Here is a 14422-nt window from a genome sequence, read left to right as displayed (position 1 = left end):
GCAGTCAGAGCCTGGCTCCAGCTCAAGCAGCAATGTCTACAGAGCTATTTTGAGTCTTGCAAGCCCAAGTTAGTTGACCTGAGCTCTGAGACTTGCTGCCATAAGGCTTTTTTATTTATTTTTGTAGTGTAGATGTAACCTGAGAGAGTATTGAAGGTAATGACTTCTACCAATGGGTAAGCCCTGTAACAGAAACAGAAATATCAAGAAGTATATTGCTTTTGGTATTTGAAATAGACAAAAGGTAAAACAGTAACTATTTAAGTTACCACAAGAAGTATGGAGATAAGGCTAGTTTGGCATGCACAGTATTAACACATTATGTAACTCTAGTTAGAAACACACAACACAGTTAAAGTTAATGTAAAAATATTCTAAAGTTTATAACACTCAAATAAGGACAGAAGGCAGATTTTGAAATTACTCACTCACAGTGTAATGTTACAAGACAAAGGGATCTGAGGATGCTTCTCTCATTGGAAGGTAATTCTCACACATACAGAGACATCACAGTTGTGAGGGGTAAATGTGTAGGATATGGGGAAGAAAACAGAGTTTGTTTAAATCAAAGTAATTTAAATCAGCAATTTCAATCATGATTTAAATCAGCAAGTAGGAAACCTTGATTTAAATAACTGATTTTAACTGCATTTTGTGTTTGTAAATTTTAGATTTTTTCCTAAATAAAGTTCAATTCTCATGGTTGGTAACCATTAAAACATGTTGATTTGCCTATATAGCCTTTACACTAAATTTGGTGCTTCTTTTTCCTAACTAGGAGGATACACTATAGCTATACACATTTATTTAAGCAGTTATATAGCTTAACCTACATGTAATCAGCATCTTAATTTTTTACATTTTTTAGTTTAGAAAATGCCAAAAGAGGATTTCTTATTTACTAGCTTATTTTTCACTTTTGATTTTTGTCAAGCTCTATCTAGATGGAAATTCAATTTAAATTAAAAATGCACAAAAACAGCATTTAAATTTTCTTTTTAATTAGAGAAAATTTCCTTAAATGTGCTGGAGACATAACAAAAAATCATTTATCAGAACATTTTGCATTTAAAACTGATTAAACAAAAATATTTCTGTAATCAGTGAATTGAACTGATTATTTCTGGTCACCATGCCTTCAAGATTTTAGAACTAAATGGATCTCATCTTGTTCACCTAGTTTTCACTCATAGATTTGAAGGCGGGTGGGGGGGAAGAAACAAGCTTTCTTCGTTTTTCAATTCCCAATGGGTTTCTGCATTTTGAATGACCTAGTCATTGAAATGAACTAGTTGAATAAACTGAAATTAAGAAAATATTCTCTCTGCACTTGCAGAAGAGGCTATTGCTGTAAAAAAATGATTTAGCACTTAAACTCTTGCTCCAGATGCTTAGCCAATGACTCCCAGCAGTTCAGTGGTTTGATTTTCCTTAAAAATTAGCAACAAGTATGTACTGCTGTTTATCTCGTATTTAATTTAAATGATTTTAACAGATAACTAGTTTAGGCCTTAACATAAGTTGTCAATTTAAAATTAAGTTTGAAATAGCTTAAATTTAAATTTAAAAATTCAATTTAAACAAAAAAATCTGATTTTTTTTTTTAAAAATCATTGATTTTTATACACCCTTGCAGAGCAGAACAGTGATTTAAGAAAGCTGCTAGTTTTCGGTAGCCTTTGAAGTTAGGAACTGAGTTTAAACAAGACAACAAAGTTTAACCATCAAATACTGAATTTTCACAGAGATCTAACATACAGTACAGTTCCAGATTTTTAAATGTAGTTATGATCTCAAGTCTAGTTTTTTAAGCAACAGCAAAAAGTTTTAGTAACCTGGTAACTGTTAGGTCACCCCGAAGATACAAAAATGCAAATATTATTTCCTTCTCATTACAGTGTTCTGTAGAGGAAGACCAAATTTTAGGCACAAGTGCTTAGTTACAAGACATTAAGTTTAAATCATGTAACTCGGGCCACTTGTGATTCTTAGGAAAATATTTCAAATATTAAGGTTGCTAAAGGCTTTATTTCTTTCTTGGTATTTAGTTTGAATCAGGATATCTTAAGTTTATTAATTTGGAATTTCAATTCAAGGATCCAGAACAATGGTCTGGATTTATAGAACAAGATTCTGAACTACAAGGGATTTAGAAAGGCAGTATTTTTGCTCTTCAAGGCCAAATTCTGGCTTCCCTCAAAGCACAGAAATTCCCTGGAATCTTAAATTCTGACTTTTAAATATTCCTTTGCTTTAGAGCAAAGTGGGATTGATCTCACCCTTCAGTTGTCCAGGAAGTCTTCTGGCTTGGAGATAATTTCTTCTTGGCATCTTTGATCTTCATGAAGGGACCATCTTTCTTGAGGCTGCTTATATTTGGCGACTTTGGACCTTTACGCTTTCAAAACCCAGGTTAATGTCCATAAAGGACTTCTAGTTAAAGATTCCCTCTCTTGGGAGAGGAAAGTCACTTAACACTTCTTACATGAATAGGAGGGCTCTTCTTGGGTCAAGATCAGGATGCCTCAGCATTCGGAACCTCAGGACCTGCACTGGATCTCTCAGGTGAAGAGAATTGCCTCTCAGAGGGGTGAGAGCAGTGAACTGACATTCTATAACACTTTTCATACTGTTATTCTTCCCATTGTATTGAGGGGCTTGGTCTACCCCTAAAGTATGCATTTTCCCACTGGCCTTTTTAAATTTTGGCGAGGTATTTCCTTTTATTTAAGCTTGGTAGAATTCTATTTTTATATATATATATTTTATATATATAAAAAACTTAGGCAGATAATATCAGTGTTTAATTTTAAGCATTTTTCTATTTTTAATCTGTTTACATTTTCACATTTTCAGGAAGTTATTCAAATCAGACAGGGGTGGAGTCAGACAATTATGTAAGGACAGAAGATTTTGAGATTCAAGAAGTTAAAGCTTCATAACTTTAGCTTAACACATAAAATTGAATATCATTATCATGTCAAAAATAAATATCCTTAAACTCTAGTAAGTTTGGAGGCAGCATTTCTTTTATTTTGCCTCTATGTAAATTTTGATCATCATGAATAGTACTATGTTTTCAGGTTTCAGAGTGGTAGCCGTGATAGTCTGTATCAACAAAAAAACGAGGAGTCCTTGTGGCATCTTAGAGACTAACAAATTTATTTGGGCATAAGCTTTTGTGGTCTAGAACCCACTTCATCAGATGCATGGAGTGGAATATACAGGAACAGATATAAATACATGAAAGGATGGGAGTTGCCTTACCAAGTGTGAGGTCAGTCTAACGAGACAATTCACTTAACTGCAGAATACCAAGGGAGGAAAAATAATTTTTAGGTGGTAATGACAGTGGTCCATTTCAGACAGTTGACAAGAAGGTGTGAGTAACAGGAGGGGGAAATTAGTATTGGGGAAATCAGGTTTAGGTTTTGTAATGACCCAACTCCTCCCAGGCTTTATTCAGGCCTAATCTGATGGTGTCCAGTTTGTAAATTAATTCCAGTTCTGCAGTTTCACATTGGAGTCTGTTTTTGAAGTGTTATTTTGTTGAAGAATTGCCACTTTTTGGTCTGTTATTGAGTGACCAGAGAGATTGAAGTGCTCTCCTACTGGTTTTTGAATGTTATGATTCCTGATGTCAGATTTGTGTCTATTTATTCTTTTGCGTAGAGACTGTCCAGTCTGGCCAATGTACATGGCAGAGGGGCACTGCTGCCACATGATGGCATATATCACATTGGTAGATGTGCAAGTGAACAAGCCCCTGACAGTGTGGCTGATGTGATTAGGTCCTTGGTGATGTCCCTTGAATAGACATGTGGACAGAGTTGGCATCGGGGTTTGTTGCAGGGTTTGGTTCCTGTGCTGGTGTTCCTGTGTGGTGTGTAGTTGCTGGTAAGTATTTACTTCAGGTTGGGGGTCTGTCTGTAAGCAAGGACTGGCCTACCTCCCAAGGTCTGTGAGAGTGAGGGATCATCCTTCAGGATAGGTTGTAGATCCTTGATGATGCACTGGAAAAGTTTTAGTTTGGGGACTGTAGGTGACAGCTAGTGGTGTTCTGTTACTTTCTTTGTTGGGCCTGTCTTGTAGTAGGTGACTTTTGGGTACCCTTCTGGCTCTGTCAATCTGTTTCTGCACTTCACCAGGTAGGTACTGTAGTTTTAAAAACGCTTAATAGAGATTCTGTAGGTGTTAGTCTCTGTCTGAGGGATCGGAGAAAATGAGGTTGTATCTTAGAGCTTGGCTGTAGACAATGGATCGTGTGATGTGGTCTGGATGAAAGCTGGAAGCACGTAGGTAAGTATAGCGGTCAGTAGGTTTCTGATATAGGGTGGTGTTTATGTGACCATCGCCTATTAGCACTGTAGTGTCTAGGAAGTGGACCTCTTGTGTGGACTGGTCCAGGCTGAGGTTGATGGTGGGGACCGCAGCTTCCCGCAGCCCCCATTGGCCTGGAGCGGCAAACTGCGATGAGTGGGAGCCGCAATTGGCCGAACCTGCGGACGCGGCGGATAAACAAACCGACCCGGCCCGCCAGGGGGCTTACCCTGGAGAGCCACGTGCCAAAGGTTGCTGATCCCTGCCATATAGTTATCCTATGTTAATGCATGCCTTTACTGTTTTTCTCATCCTCCTACTGTTTATCGTATCCTAATGTTATGTCTCGTCAAATTATGTATTGTGTGTTCTAGAGCAGGCACTATCCTATTCTGTTTGTACAATGAGCTCAAAGATAGAGGCTCATAGGTGATGCTGAAATCGAAGTAATAAATATCACCCCCTAGTTTAAACTGTTCCTTGAAACCACTGTTTATCATTGGTAACAGGAGATAATGTTTTCAGACATATACTATAAATCATATTGCATTTGGAAAACGGCACGTCATATGAAATATGACCTGCAAACTATTACAGACACAGCATGGGAACATGATTTCCACATTCCCCAACTAATTAGTATGGGGAAAATACTTAAGCAAATGTTGTATCCTGGGTGTGGAATGCAGCAGCAGTCACAACTCTCCCACCATTGCAATATCAGGAGATTGTACAGTGACTAGTAACATTTCCACCCTCCCACCGCCCCGCATTTGTTCTGAATTCCTCTTCATATTGCTTCAAAACAGACACCATGAAAAACTACTCTGTAGAGTACAAGGTTACAGAATCCTTCTTCACAATCTCTCTGAGAGCTGTACTATCATGCAACAGAGCCACCATGGTTTTATTATACTTATGATCTTCCAATCACAGGAGGGGATTATAGAGATTTCCCAAGAGACAGATCTTGCTGACGTGTTTCATAAGCTGTCTAATAAACAAGCCTATAATATCCAAAGACAAACTGTAGGACAAAATTAACTGTGGAGAAGGAGTATGACAGTTTATTCATTTCCCCCTTAATAATAATACCACCTAGCTCTTATATAGTGCTTTTCATCCCTAGATCTCAAAGCAGTTTACAAAGGAAGTATTATCTTCATATTACACATGGGGAAACTGAGGCACTGGGCAGTGAAATGACTTGCCCTAGGTTACCCACAAGGCTAGTGGCAGAGCTGGAAATACAAGACCCAGATTTTAAAGCCCAGAACAGTGCTCTCTTTAAATGCTAATCTTTTTTTTAATCTGGAATAATTTGAAGAATTCCTTGCATTTTATGGATATGCTTCTTTTGCAAAGCAAAGCAGCAACATGGCATCAGACAAGTAACCACACCATTTTACCCCTTTATTGCTTACTAGCAGAAGACTGCCACAAAAAGGCACACCACACACAGCATATGCTCATCCTTCTGGGATCCTTAGTATAGGTGATCAAGACCCATAAGAGGCATTCCGAAATATGTGATTTCCTAGTTACTGGTGGCAAGTATTCTAACACTTCTGAATAGGATCTACATTATGTGTTTATGGATAAAAATAAGAGATTCCAGTAAATAAAAAACTGCACACATTGTCACGGGTTATTAGTATCTCCTTCAGATTTAAGAAAAGTTAATCTGACTGATTTGTATTAAAATTATAATCACATTTATTTTCTATACTCAACCCAGCAGACACTCGCAATGTAAGGCTCTGTCCAGAAGAAATAGAGCCTTAAGCACACACACTAACTATGTAGTTTGGTCCATTATCACAGCTAAAAACAGAAACCACAGCTCCAGACTGGAACTGAAAGAACTGCTTATAGAAGGGAGGAATCTTGGAGGAAGAGGGATGGGCAACTCAGCTCTCCACCTGCTACTCCATATCCTGGGTCCAGTTCCCTCCTGTGTGAGGCAAGGGCATGCAGACATCGTAATTATTACAGTCCTTGACCTGTATTACCCCTCTTACACAGTGCCAATCAAAGTGGGGGAGAAAGTTGTATGGATGTCAGTCTGATTGTCTCCATAAATATTCAAATATCTTATATAGCCCTTATCATATTACTTGAGCACTTTACAGTTCACAAATTTATCCTCACAGCAACCCCGTGAGGTACAGAAGTATTATCTACTTTCTTATAGATGGGGGAACTGAGGTACAAGGTAGATTAAGTGACTTGCCCACAGACACACTGGAAATTTGTGGCTGACCCAGGAATCCTCATTAATCCCAGGGTGTGGAGCACAGGTGCAACCATTCCATAACCTTCCCCACAGGGATACTGGGGTACACATTTTAATAGTCATATCCCCACTTTTCTCCACCCTTTTTTTCCAAATCCCCTCCATGCTGCTTCAAAGAACCATCATTGTCCTCGTCTTGTGCCTTATCTAGTAAACTAGGGTTTCTGGGTCATAAAATGAATCAAAGGGTTACGGGGCTGACTGATGTCATCTCCCTGCTCTGGGCATTGAGACCTGATGCATAGGGTCACAGCACCATTGAGGTTTGGCTCAGCTGACCGTCCATCATGATGCAGGGGTGGGGAGGAAGTAGACGGTAGCCACTCGGTAAATCTGGGTGAATGGCCCTGTGTGACCATATGCACCAGGTTGCAATACCATACACACATATTTGGCCCCGTCCGTCCCCCTGGGCCAAATATTTGTACATGGTGCTTGGGCTAGGCCACACCTGAGCGATGCTGAGACCCCAGTGTTTGCAATGCTCAGAGTAGGGAGCCAACCCCAACCAGACACACAGGATATGAGATGTGAGGGAGGGGTTGGTGTCATATTCTCCAATAAGTAACCCCCACAGCCAGATGACAACTGCCTTCCATACCTTGCCCTGCCAACCCAGACCTCCAAGGTTCCCTAGCTCACGGCCATGAACTCCCCCCACATCCCAACCCCCCAAAAATCTTTCCCCACTGCACCCCAAATCCCACCTTATCCTGCCCCACATGGGCCATGAATGGGGTCTGTGTTTGGAGGGTGGGGTGAAGACTATCAGCTTGCCACCCTTCCTCGGACCCTTCTGCCCCGCAAGTCCTTTCCCAAAACCTCCAAACTCTCAAATCCTACTGCATTACAACCCAAGACCCCCAAATCCCACCCCTCACACTCAAGCCCCCATGGACTGTGCGGGGAGCTGTGTGGGTTTTTTGGTGATGTGTCAGCTCACCTCCACCAGTTGCCAGTGGGGCATTCCATAGCTATTCATCTCTGTTCAGAGCATCTGTAATCTTAATTCTGAGTCCTTCCCACCCCAATAGGCCACTGAAGGGCAGGGGGGAATTGGGTCAGGGGGCCTCTCTGGGAGGGGGGGTCCTCTGGGTCGCAACAACCTACCAAGGTTTACAAGGGGGGAGGTTGGGCTTATAAAAGGTTGGCGTACCACAGCATTAAACCACCTTCCCCCCACAGGGAGATGGGAAATCTCTCCAAAGTTAGGGTGAGAAAGTAATGTGCATGTGGGGGGCAAGAACACTTTATTCTTTTCTCCACCCCCAGAATGTTAGAGATAAGTTTGATCCCATTAGACCAAAGATTTGTCCATGTCCTCTCTCTAAGGACACACGGAAGTCAGGTTATTAAAGTCAATTTAAAAAGTTCTTCCTTGGTTGACAAATTAGCAGGCAAGGGAAGAAACTGCCCTCCACACTGGGGAGTGCATCAAGCCCAGCACATCGCCAACAATTCCTATTAATACTTGTGGTGGGGCGGCTACCCCACACAGGGAGAAGAGGTTAAAAGCAGCACCAGGGAGGCTGCTCAGAACCCACTAATCAGGAAAGGGCTTATTGAGCCCACTAATAGGAGGAAGCCATGCTGGAGCAGCAGATCAGTGCCAGCAAGGGCCATATATAAAGGGCTGCTCAGAGAAGAAGGGACTCTCTCCCTGTAGGGCAAGGGAGGAGGACTGGCTGCCTGAAGAAGTGCCATAGATAGAGGAGTGCTGGGCAGGGGCAGCAGAGTGCGAGGGTGAACTCCTGGCTGATGCCTTGCTACAAGGGCTGAGCAGGTGCAAGAGCTACCAGGGAAGTGGCCCAGGGAAAACAGGCAGCAGGTTAGAGGAGGGCAGTATCTGGCTGCCAACTATAGGGTCCCTGGGTTGGAACCCAGAGTCGCGTGAGTGCCTGCCCCCCGCCTTTTGCGCCCCACTTGCCAATGAGGAGAGTGGTCAGTATCTAGACTGCAGAGTGCCCCTGAGGTGAGGGGCTGGAACTGGGATTGCAGTAGGCCGCTGAGGCTAGTGGCGGGTCTAGGGACTGCTGGGAAATACAGGAGTGGGGGCACAGTCGGAGGACCATGCCCAGAAGATGACGCTGCAGTCCGGGGAGTGACGCCAGGCCAAAGAATGGAGACAGCAGAGATGGCAGGCATGGCAAGCCAGACACCACCAGCTGAAGGCAGACTGGCAGGGCCGAGAGCTAATTCCCATGACAGCCAGCAGGAGGCCCCGAAATGCTGAGTCCCGCCCCGTCACAATACTGTTGTGTCATATTTTGCACTTTTATTTCAAAAACAGTTGACAAATTTTATTTTGGAGTGCACCAGACACATCAGTCACCAGAACTGAGAGAACTTTTTAGTCCCAAGACAGATAGCCTATTAAAATACTATTGAAAGGAAGGATTTGTATTTCCATTATGAATCAAGTTGGATCTGCCTATTACATGTGGTACAAAACATCTTCCCATGTTTGGAGACATCAACAGTTACCTGTGTACAATGAAGATGATTAACATTTTTATCATTTAGCTCACTTCTCTATTGCCTTCATTTTCTTCATTAACCTCTATTAGTATGAAGAGAAGCAATCAGTCCAGATATTGAATGCAGTGTTCCACATTCCTGAACCTGGTCTACACGGTTGTCAATATCATGTACTTCATCTGTAGATGCCTTTATTGTAGGAAACATTCATTTCCTATCTGTACAAATACACTAATTCAGAGAGATTCAAATGGAACTCAAGAGTGTTTTACTATCTAAGTGGAAAACTAGCACTCAAGGACAAGTAAGTGAAGAACCAAGATCTACACAAACTTTTGGGAAATGAATCTTATTTTTGTAACCCCTCCAAAACTTAGACAGGAGATTGGAAAGGTACAATTTTTAAAACTGTATCCACCAAGATTCTATTTGGTTTAATAATATTTGAAAACCAACTGGTAAGTTTTCCTGTCCTCAAGCTGAGATAGACTTAAGCATGTTGAACATAAAGCAAAAGGCATTAAAGCTCAAACAACCAGAGAAAAGTGATAGTGTCCATATCAGCAGCGTACAATACATTTAGCAAATATCATGAATCCACAAAAATGTTTCCTGGAAGCTCTATTACTGTGACACATGCACCTCAAAATGGCATCCTGTAACCTCCATATTAATTATTCATATGTGGTTGTGCTATTTTATAATAAACATGCCATGTAAGATATCATATGAAACGTCATGATCTGCTGAAGCCCACAGTTCTATGCAAATATGTATACCATCAATGAGTATGAAGTTATGAGATTTTGTTGTATAGTTGTTACTGAAATATGCTGTAAATTTGCTAGGATCCACAAAAGGAGGGTGTTCAATGACCGTTAATTAGCAGAGGAGTTGCAATCAAGGGATTTACAATTCAATGATAGTTGCCCAAACACCACACAATGGGGACTGCTTAATTCTATGACTCAGTTGCACAAGACCACACCAGGAGGACTGCTCAACTTAGTGATTCAGCAAAGCCCACCAGGACATGTCTTACAAGGCAAGTGTCTTACAATCACAGAATATCAGGGTTGGAAAAGACCTCAGGAGGTCATCTAAGTCCAACCCCCTGCTCAAAGCAGGACCAATCCCCAACTAAATCATCCCAGCCAGGGCTTTGTCAAGCCTGACCTTAAAAACCTCAAAGGAAGGAGATTCCACCACCTCCCTAGTTAACGCATTCCAGTGCTTCACCACCCTCCTAGTGAAAAAGTTTCCCCTATTATCCAACCTAAACCTCCCCCACTGCAACGTAAGACCACTCCTCCTTGTTCCGTCATCTGCTACCACTGAGAACAGTCTAGATCCATCCTCTTTGGATCCACCTTTCAGGTAGTTGAAAGAAGCTATCAAATCCCTCCTCATTCTTCTCTTCCGCAGACTAAACAATCCCAGTTCCCTCAGCCTCTCCTCATAAGTCATGTGTTCCAGTCCCCTAATCATTTTTGTTGCCCTCCGCTGGATGCTTTCCAATTTTTCCACATCCTTCTTGTAGCGTGGGGCCCAAAACTGGACACAGTACTCCAGATGAGGCCTCACCAATGTCGAATAGAAGGGAACAATCACGTCCCTTGATCTGCTCACAATGCCCCTACTTATACAGCCCAAAATGCCATTGGCTTTCTTGGCAACAAGGGCACACTGTTGACTCATATCCAGCTTCTTGTCCACTGTAACCCCTAGGTCCTTTTCTGCAGAACTGCTGACTAGCCATTCGGTCCCTAGTCTGTAGTGGTGTATGGGATTCTTCTCTCCTAAGTGCAGGACTCTGCACTTGTTCTTGTTGAACCTCATCAGATTTCTTTTGGCCCAATCCTCTAATTTGTCTAGGTTCCTCTGTATCCTATCCCTACCTTCCAGCATATCTATCACTCCTCCCAGTTTAGTGTCATCTGCAAACTTGCTAAGGGTGCAGTGCACGCCATCCTCCAGATCATTAATGAAGATATTGAACAAAACCGGCCCGTAGGCACATGGACTAAGGATATAAGAAACAGTGGCACCTTGCCTTGGCCTTTCTCCTCCCTCCACTTATGCTTGAAGCAACAAGAACACTGAGAAGACAAAAACTTCAACTGAGGAAACTGGTCCAGGCTCAAGAGACACCTGTGTATTAAGAACTGTAACATGCAGTGGGGTGAGAAAATTGCTTGCTAAATACTACCTAGCATCATAAAGTTTAAAATGTAGATTGTGTGCTTATCTCTTATTTTCTTTGGTAACTATCTCTGACCCCTTATGCCTACCACTTATTTAAAATCTCTCTTTCCACAATTTATATTTTATCTAGAACAGTGTGATTTGTTTGAAGTGCTTGGAAAATCTCAGCTCAGGTACAAAGGCTGGTGCATGTCCTTTCCATATTGAGGGAGAGGGGCAGACAGGGTAATAAACTTACACTGTTCAGACTTCTGGCCAGGGTGAGACAGTATAGTCTGGGGGTGCAAGGCTGGGAAGCTGGGGGGAATTGGCTGGTGCCTTTCTCTATGTGATTCGTGAGTGGCTTTGGGAGCATTCATGCAATATAGCTGGGTGTGGGGCTCCACATGCTGTTGTGCTGAGTTATAGCAGTTCCTGGAGAGGTTTGTTGCTTGTCACTAGCAAAGCATTGTGAGAGACAGACCAGGTGGAACAGTTAAGGGGGTATAGTGGTACCCCAGTTTCAGGCTGCACCATGGGGATGCCATCACAATTACAATTTATGTTGAGATGCTCTGAAGATTCTTCAAGCGACATCAAGATACAGAAGACCTTAGCACACTTCAATACATCCAAACGTGAAACTCAGGCATCCGAAAAACTGCGAACACTTATAGGATGCATTTACCGCTTTTTGAATCAACTCATATTGATGATTAGCCTGGAGTTATTATTGATGTGACACAGAGTTATTCTAATTAGTTTTAAATCCACTAAATTCTCAGGATTCAAATATAACTTACCACAGCAAGCTGTGTCCGCGAAGCTACCGTGTGAAAAACTGCAGGCATCATGAGAGATTCTTCAACTTTTAATTCCATCTCATTCTCTGCTGAAAATGTGGTTTTGGGAATAGCTGGTGGGCGTTCACATAAGATCATCTCTTTGTTGAACAGAAAAATTGGGTTTGTGTCCTATATTAAAATTAAAATATCCTCATAAAGAACTTTGAGAAATAAAACATGCATGCAATCCAATCAACTAATTGCACTAGCATGTTTTGGAAACAGCATAACTTACGTAACTATTCATGGAAAATTACTTATATGAGTATTGCACTCAAGAGAATTATACATAAAACCACTAATTTCCTGATATTAAAAACAAGAATGAACAAAAAAAAGGTCTCCAGAAAAGAAAAAAAAAAAAAAAGGACACAACCCTCACCCCCCTCCAAAAAACCCACACACCATTAGGAAGGTGTAACTCTTACTTCTCTTCAACACTTTGTTTTGTAAGGGGACAAAGAAAGACTATAGCGTACACTTACTGTTCCAGCACTGTAACTACAGACTCTTCTGTCTGCTGCCATACACTCCCCTCCATTGACAACCAGTACCTGGTGCTGAATGGCAATCTTATACTTGGTTTGGATTGCATGTTTAAGGTCAGACACACTAAAAGGGAAAAACAGGAACTTCAGTATCAATATCTTATTTAAGCAACTGATCTTCTCTCATGCAAAATATTCCTGTTATATACAAAGTAATCTTTAACTCTAACAGCAGTAGAGTAAAAACTAATTGTGAATAAGGGCAAAATGCTTGGTTGTGTAAATACTGAAATCCGCTGTATTCTGGCTATCCAATTCATAGACTAAGAGCAAACCATGACCCATCCTCAGAGAAGTTTGTTTACAAAATGATACATCTCAGCTATTTACACAAGAAGCACATCTGCAACTGTAATGTTGGAATCCAGGATTAACATGCATTTCTGGCAATTACAGCCGAAGTTATATTAAACTCTCTGAACATGAGCCAACTATTGACAACTACCACAGTCCAAACACTTAATATTATGTTAGGGGACGTTATAAGAACATAAGAGCAGTCATATTGGGTCAGACTAATGGTCCACCTAGCCCAGGATCCTGACACTTCCAACAGTGGCCAATATCAGATGATTCAGAAGGAATGAACAGAACAAAGCAATTATGGAGAGATCTATCCCATATCATACACTGCCAGCTTTGGGCAGTAAGAGGCTAGGGACACCCAGAGCATGGGACTGCATCCCTGACTATCTTGGCTAATAGCCACTGATGGAGCTATCTTCCCTGACCTTATCCAATTCTTTTTTAAACCCTGTTATAGTTTTAGCCTTCACAACATGCCCTGTCAACAAGTTCCCCAGGTTGACTGTGCACTGTGCAAAAAAGTACTTCCTATTGTTTGTTTTAAACCTGCTGCCTATTAATTTCATTGAGTGATCCCTGGTTCTTGTGTTATCTTAAGGTGTAAATAATACTTCCTTATTCACTTTCTACACACCATCCATGATTTTGTAGATCTCTACAGTATCCCCACGTTGTCTCTTTTCCAAGATGAAATGTCCCAGTATTTTTAATCTCGCCTCATATGTAAGCTGTTCCATACCCTTAATCATTTTGTTGCCCTTCTATGTACTTTTTCCAATATTAACATATCTTTTTTGAGATGAACTGACCAGAACTACATGCAGTATTCAAGATATGGGTGTACCATGGGCTTATGATATTTTGTCTTATTAGCTAACCCTTTCCTAGCTTTTTTGACTGCCGCTGAGCACTGAGCAGATGTTTTCAGAGAACTATTCACAATGATGACAGTATCTTTCTTGAGAGGCAGCAACTTATTTATACCACATCATTTTGTATGTATAGTTAAGATTTTTTTTTCTAATACGCATTACTTGCATTTAGCAACATTGAATTTCATCTGCCATTTTCTTGCCCTGTCATCCAGTTTATGAAATCCCTTCTTAACTAGTGGCGATCTGCTTTAGACATTATCTTGAGTAATTTTGTATCATCTGCAAACTTTGCCACCACACTGTTTACCCCCTTTTCCAGATCATTTATGAATTTATGAAACCTGGACCAAGTACACATCCTTGAGGGACTCTGCTATTTACCTCTCTCCATTCTGAAAACTCGCCATTTATTCCTACCCTTTGTTTTCTGTCTTTTAAGCAGTCCACGAGAGGACCATCCTTCTTATCACATCTGCTTACTTTGCTGAAGAACCTTTGATGAGGGACCTTGTCAAAAAGTCCATATACACTAAATCAATTGGATCACTCTTTCCCACATTTGTTGACCCT

The 14422-nt window shown here is 41.2% G+C and overlaps 1 protein-coding gene across 8 annotated transcripts in view; it reads right to left on the bottom strand.

Annotated features, from left to right (window-relative positions):
- The window catches only part of RB1CC1 (RB1 inducible coiled-coil 1), a 165080-nt gene that overhangs the window by 123524 nt on the left and 27134 nt on the right, over positions 1–14422 (bottom strand). For 6 of the 8 annotated variants that reach the window (XR_007355304.2, XR_007355305.2, XM_048840650.2 and 3 more), the window contains exons 4-5: positions 12609–12735; positions 12082–12252 (exon numbers count right to left, since the gene is read on the bottom strand). Coding sequence is in view for 4 of the 8 variants with exons in the window: in XM_048840650.2 (XP_048696607.2) it covers positions 12082–12252; positions 12609–12735 (298 nt within the window). In the remaining 4 variants the exon portion in view is untranslated. Of the gene's footprint in view, positions 1–12081; positions 12253–12608; positions 12736–14422 lie in introns of those variants that run through there. The other 2 variants (XM_048840653.2, XM_048840660.2) reach the window with 2 other exon arrangements.

Source organism: Caretta caretta, chromosome 2, assembly GCF_965140235.1.
Source record: "Caretta caretta isolate rCarCar2 chromosome 2, rCarCar1.hap1, whole genome shotgun sequence".
Classification (NCBI taxonomy): Eukaryota; Metazoa; Chordata; order Testudines; family Cheloniidae; genus Caretta; species Caretta caretta.
Note: the sequence above shows the minus strand (reverse complement) of the source record. Positions and strands in the feature narration are given on the sequence as shown.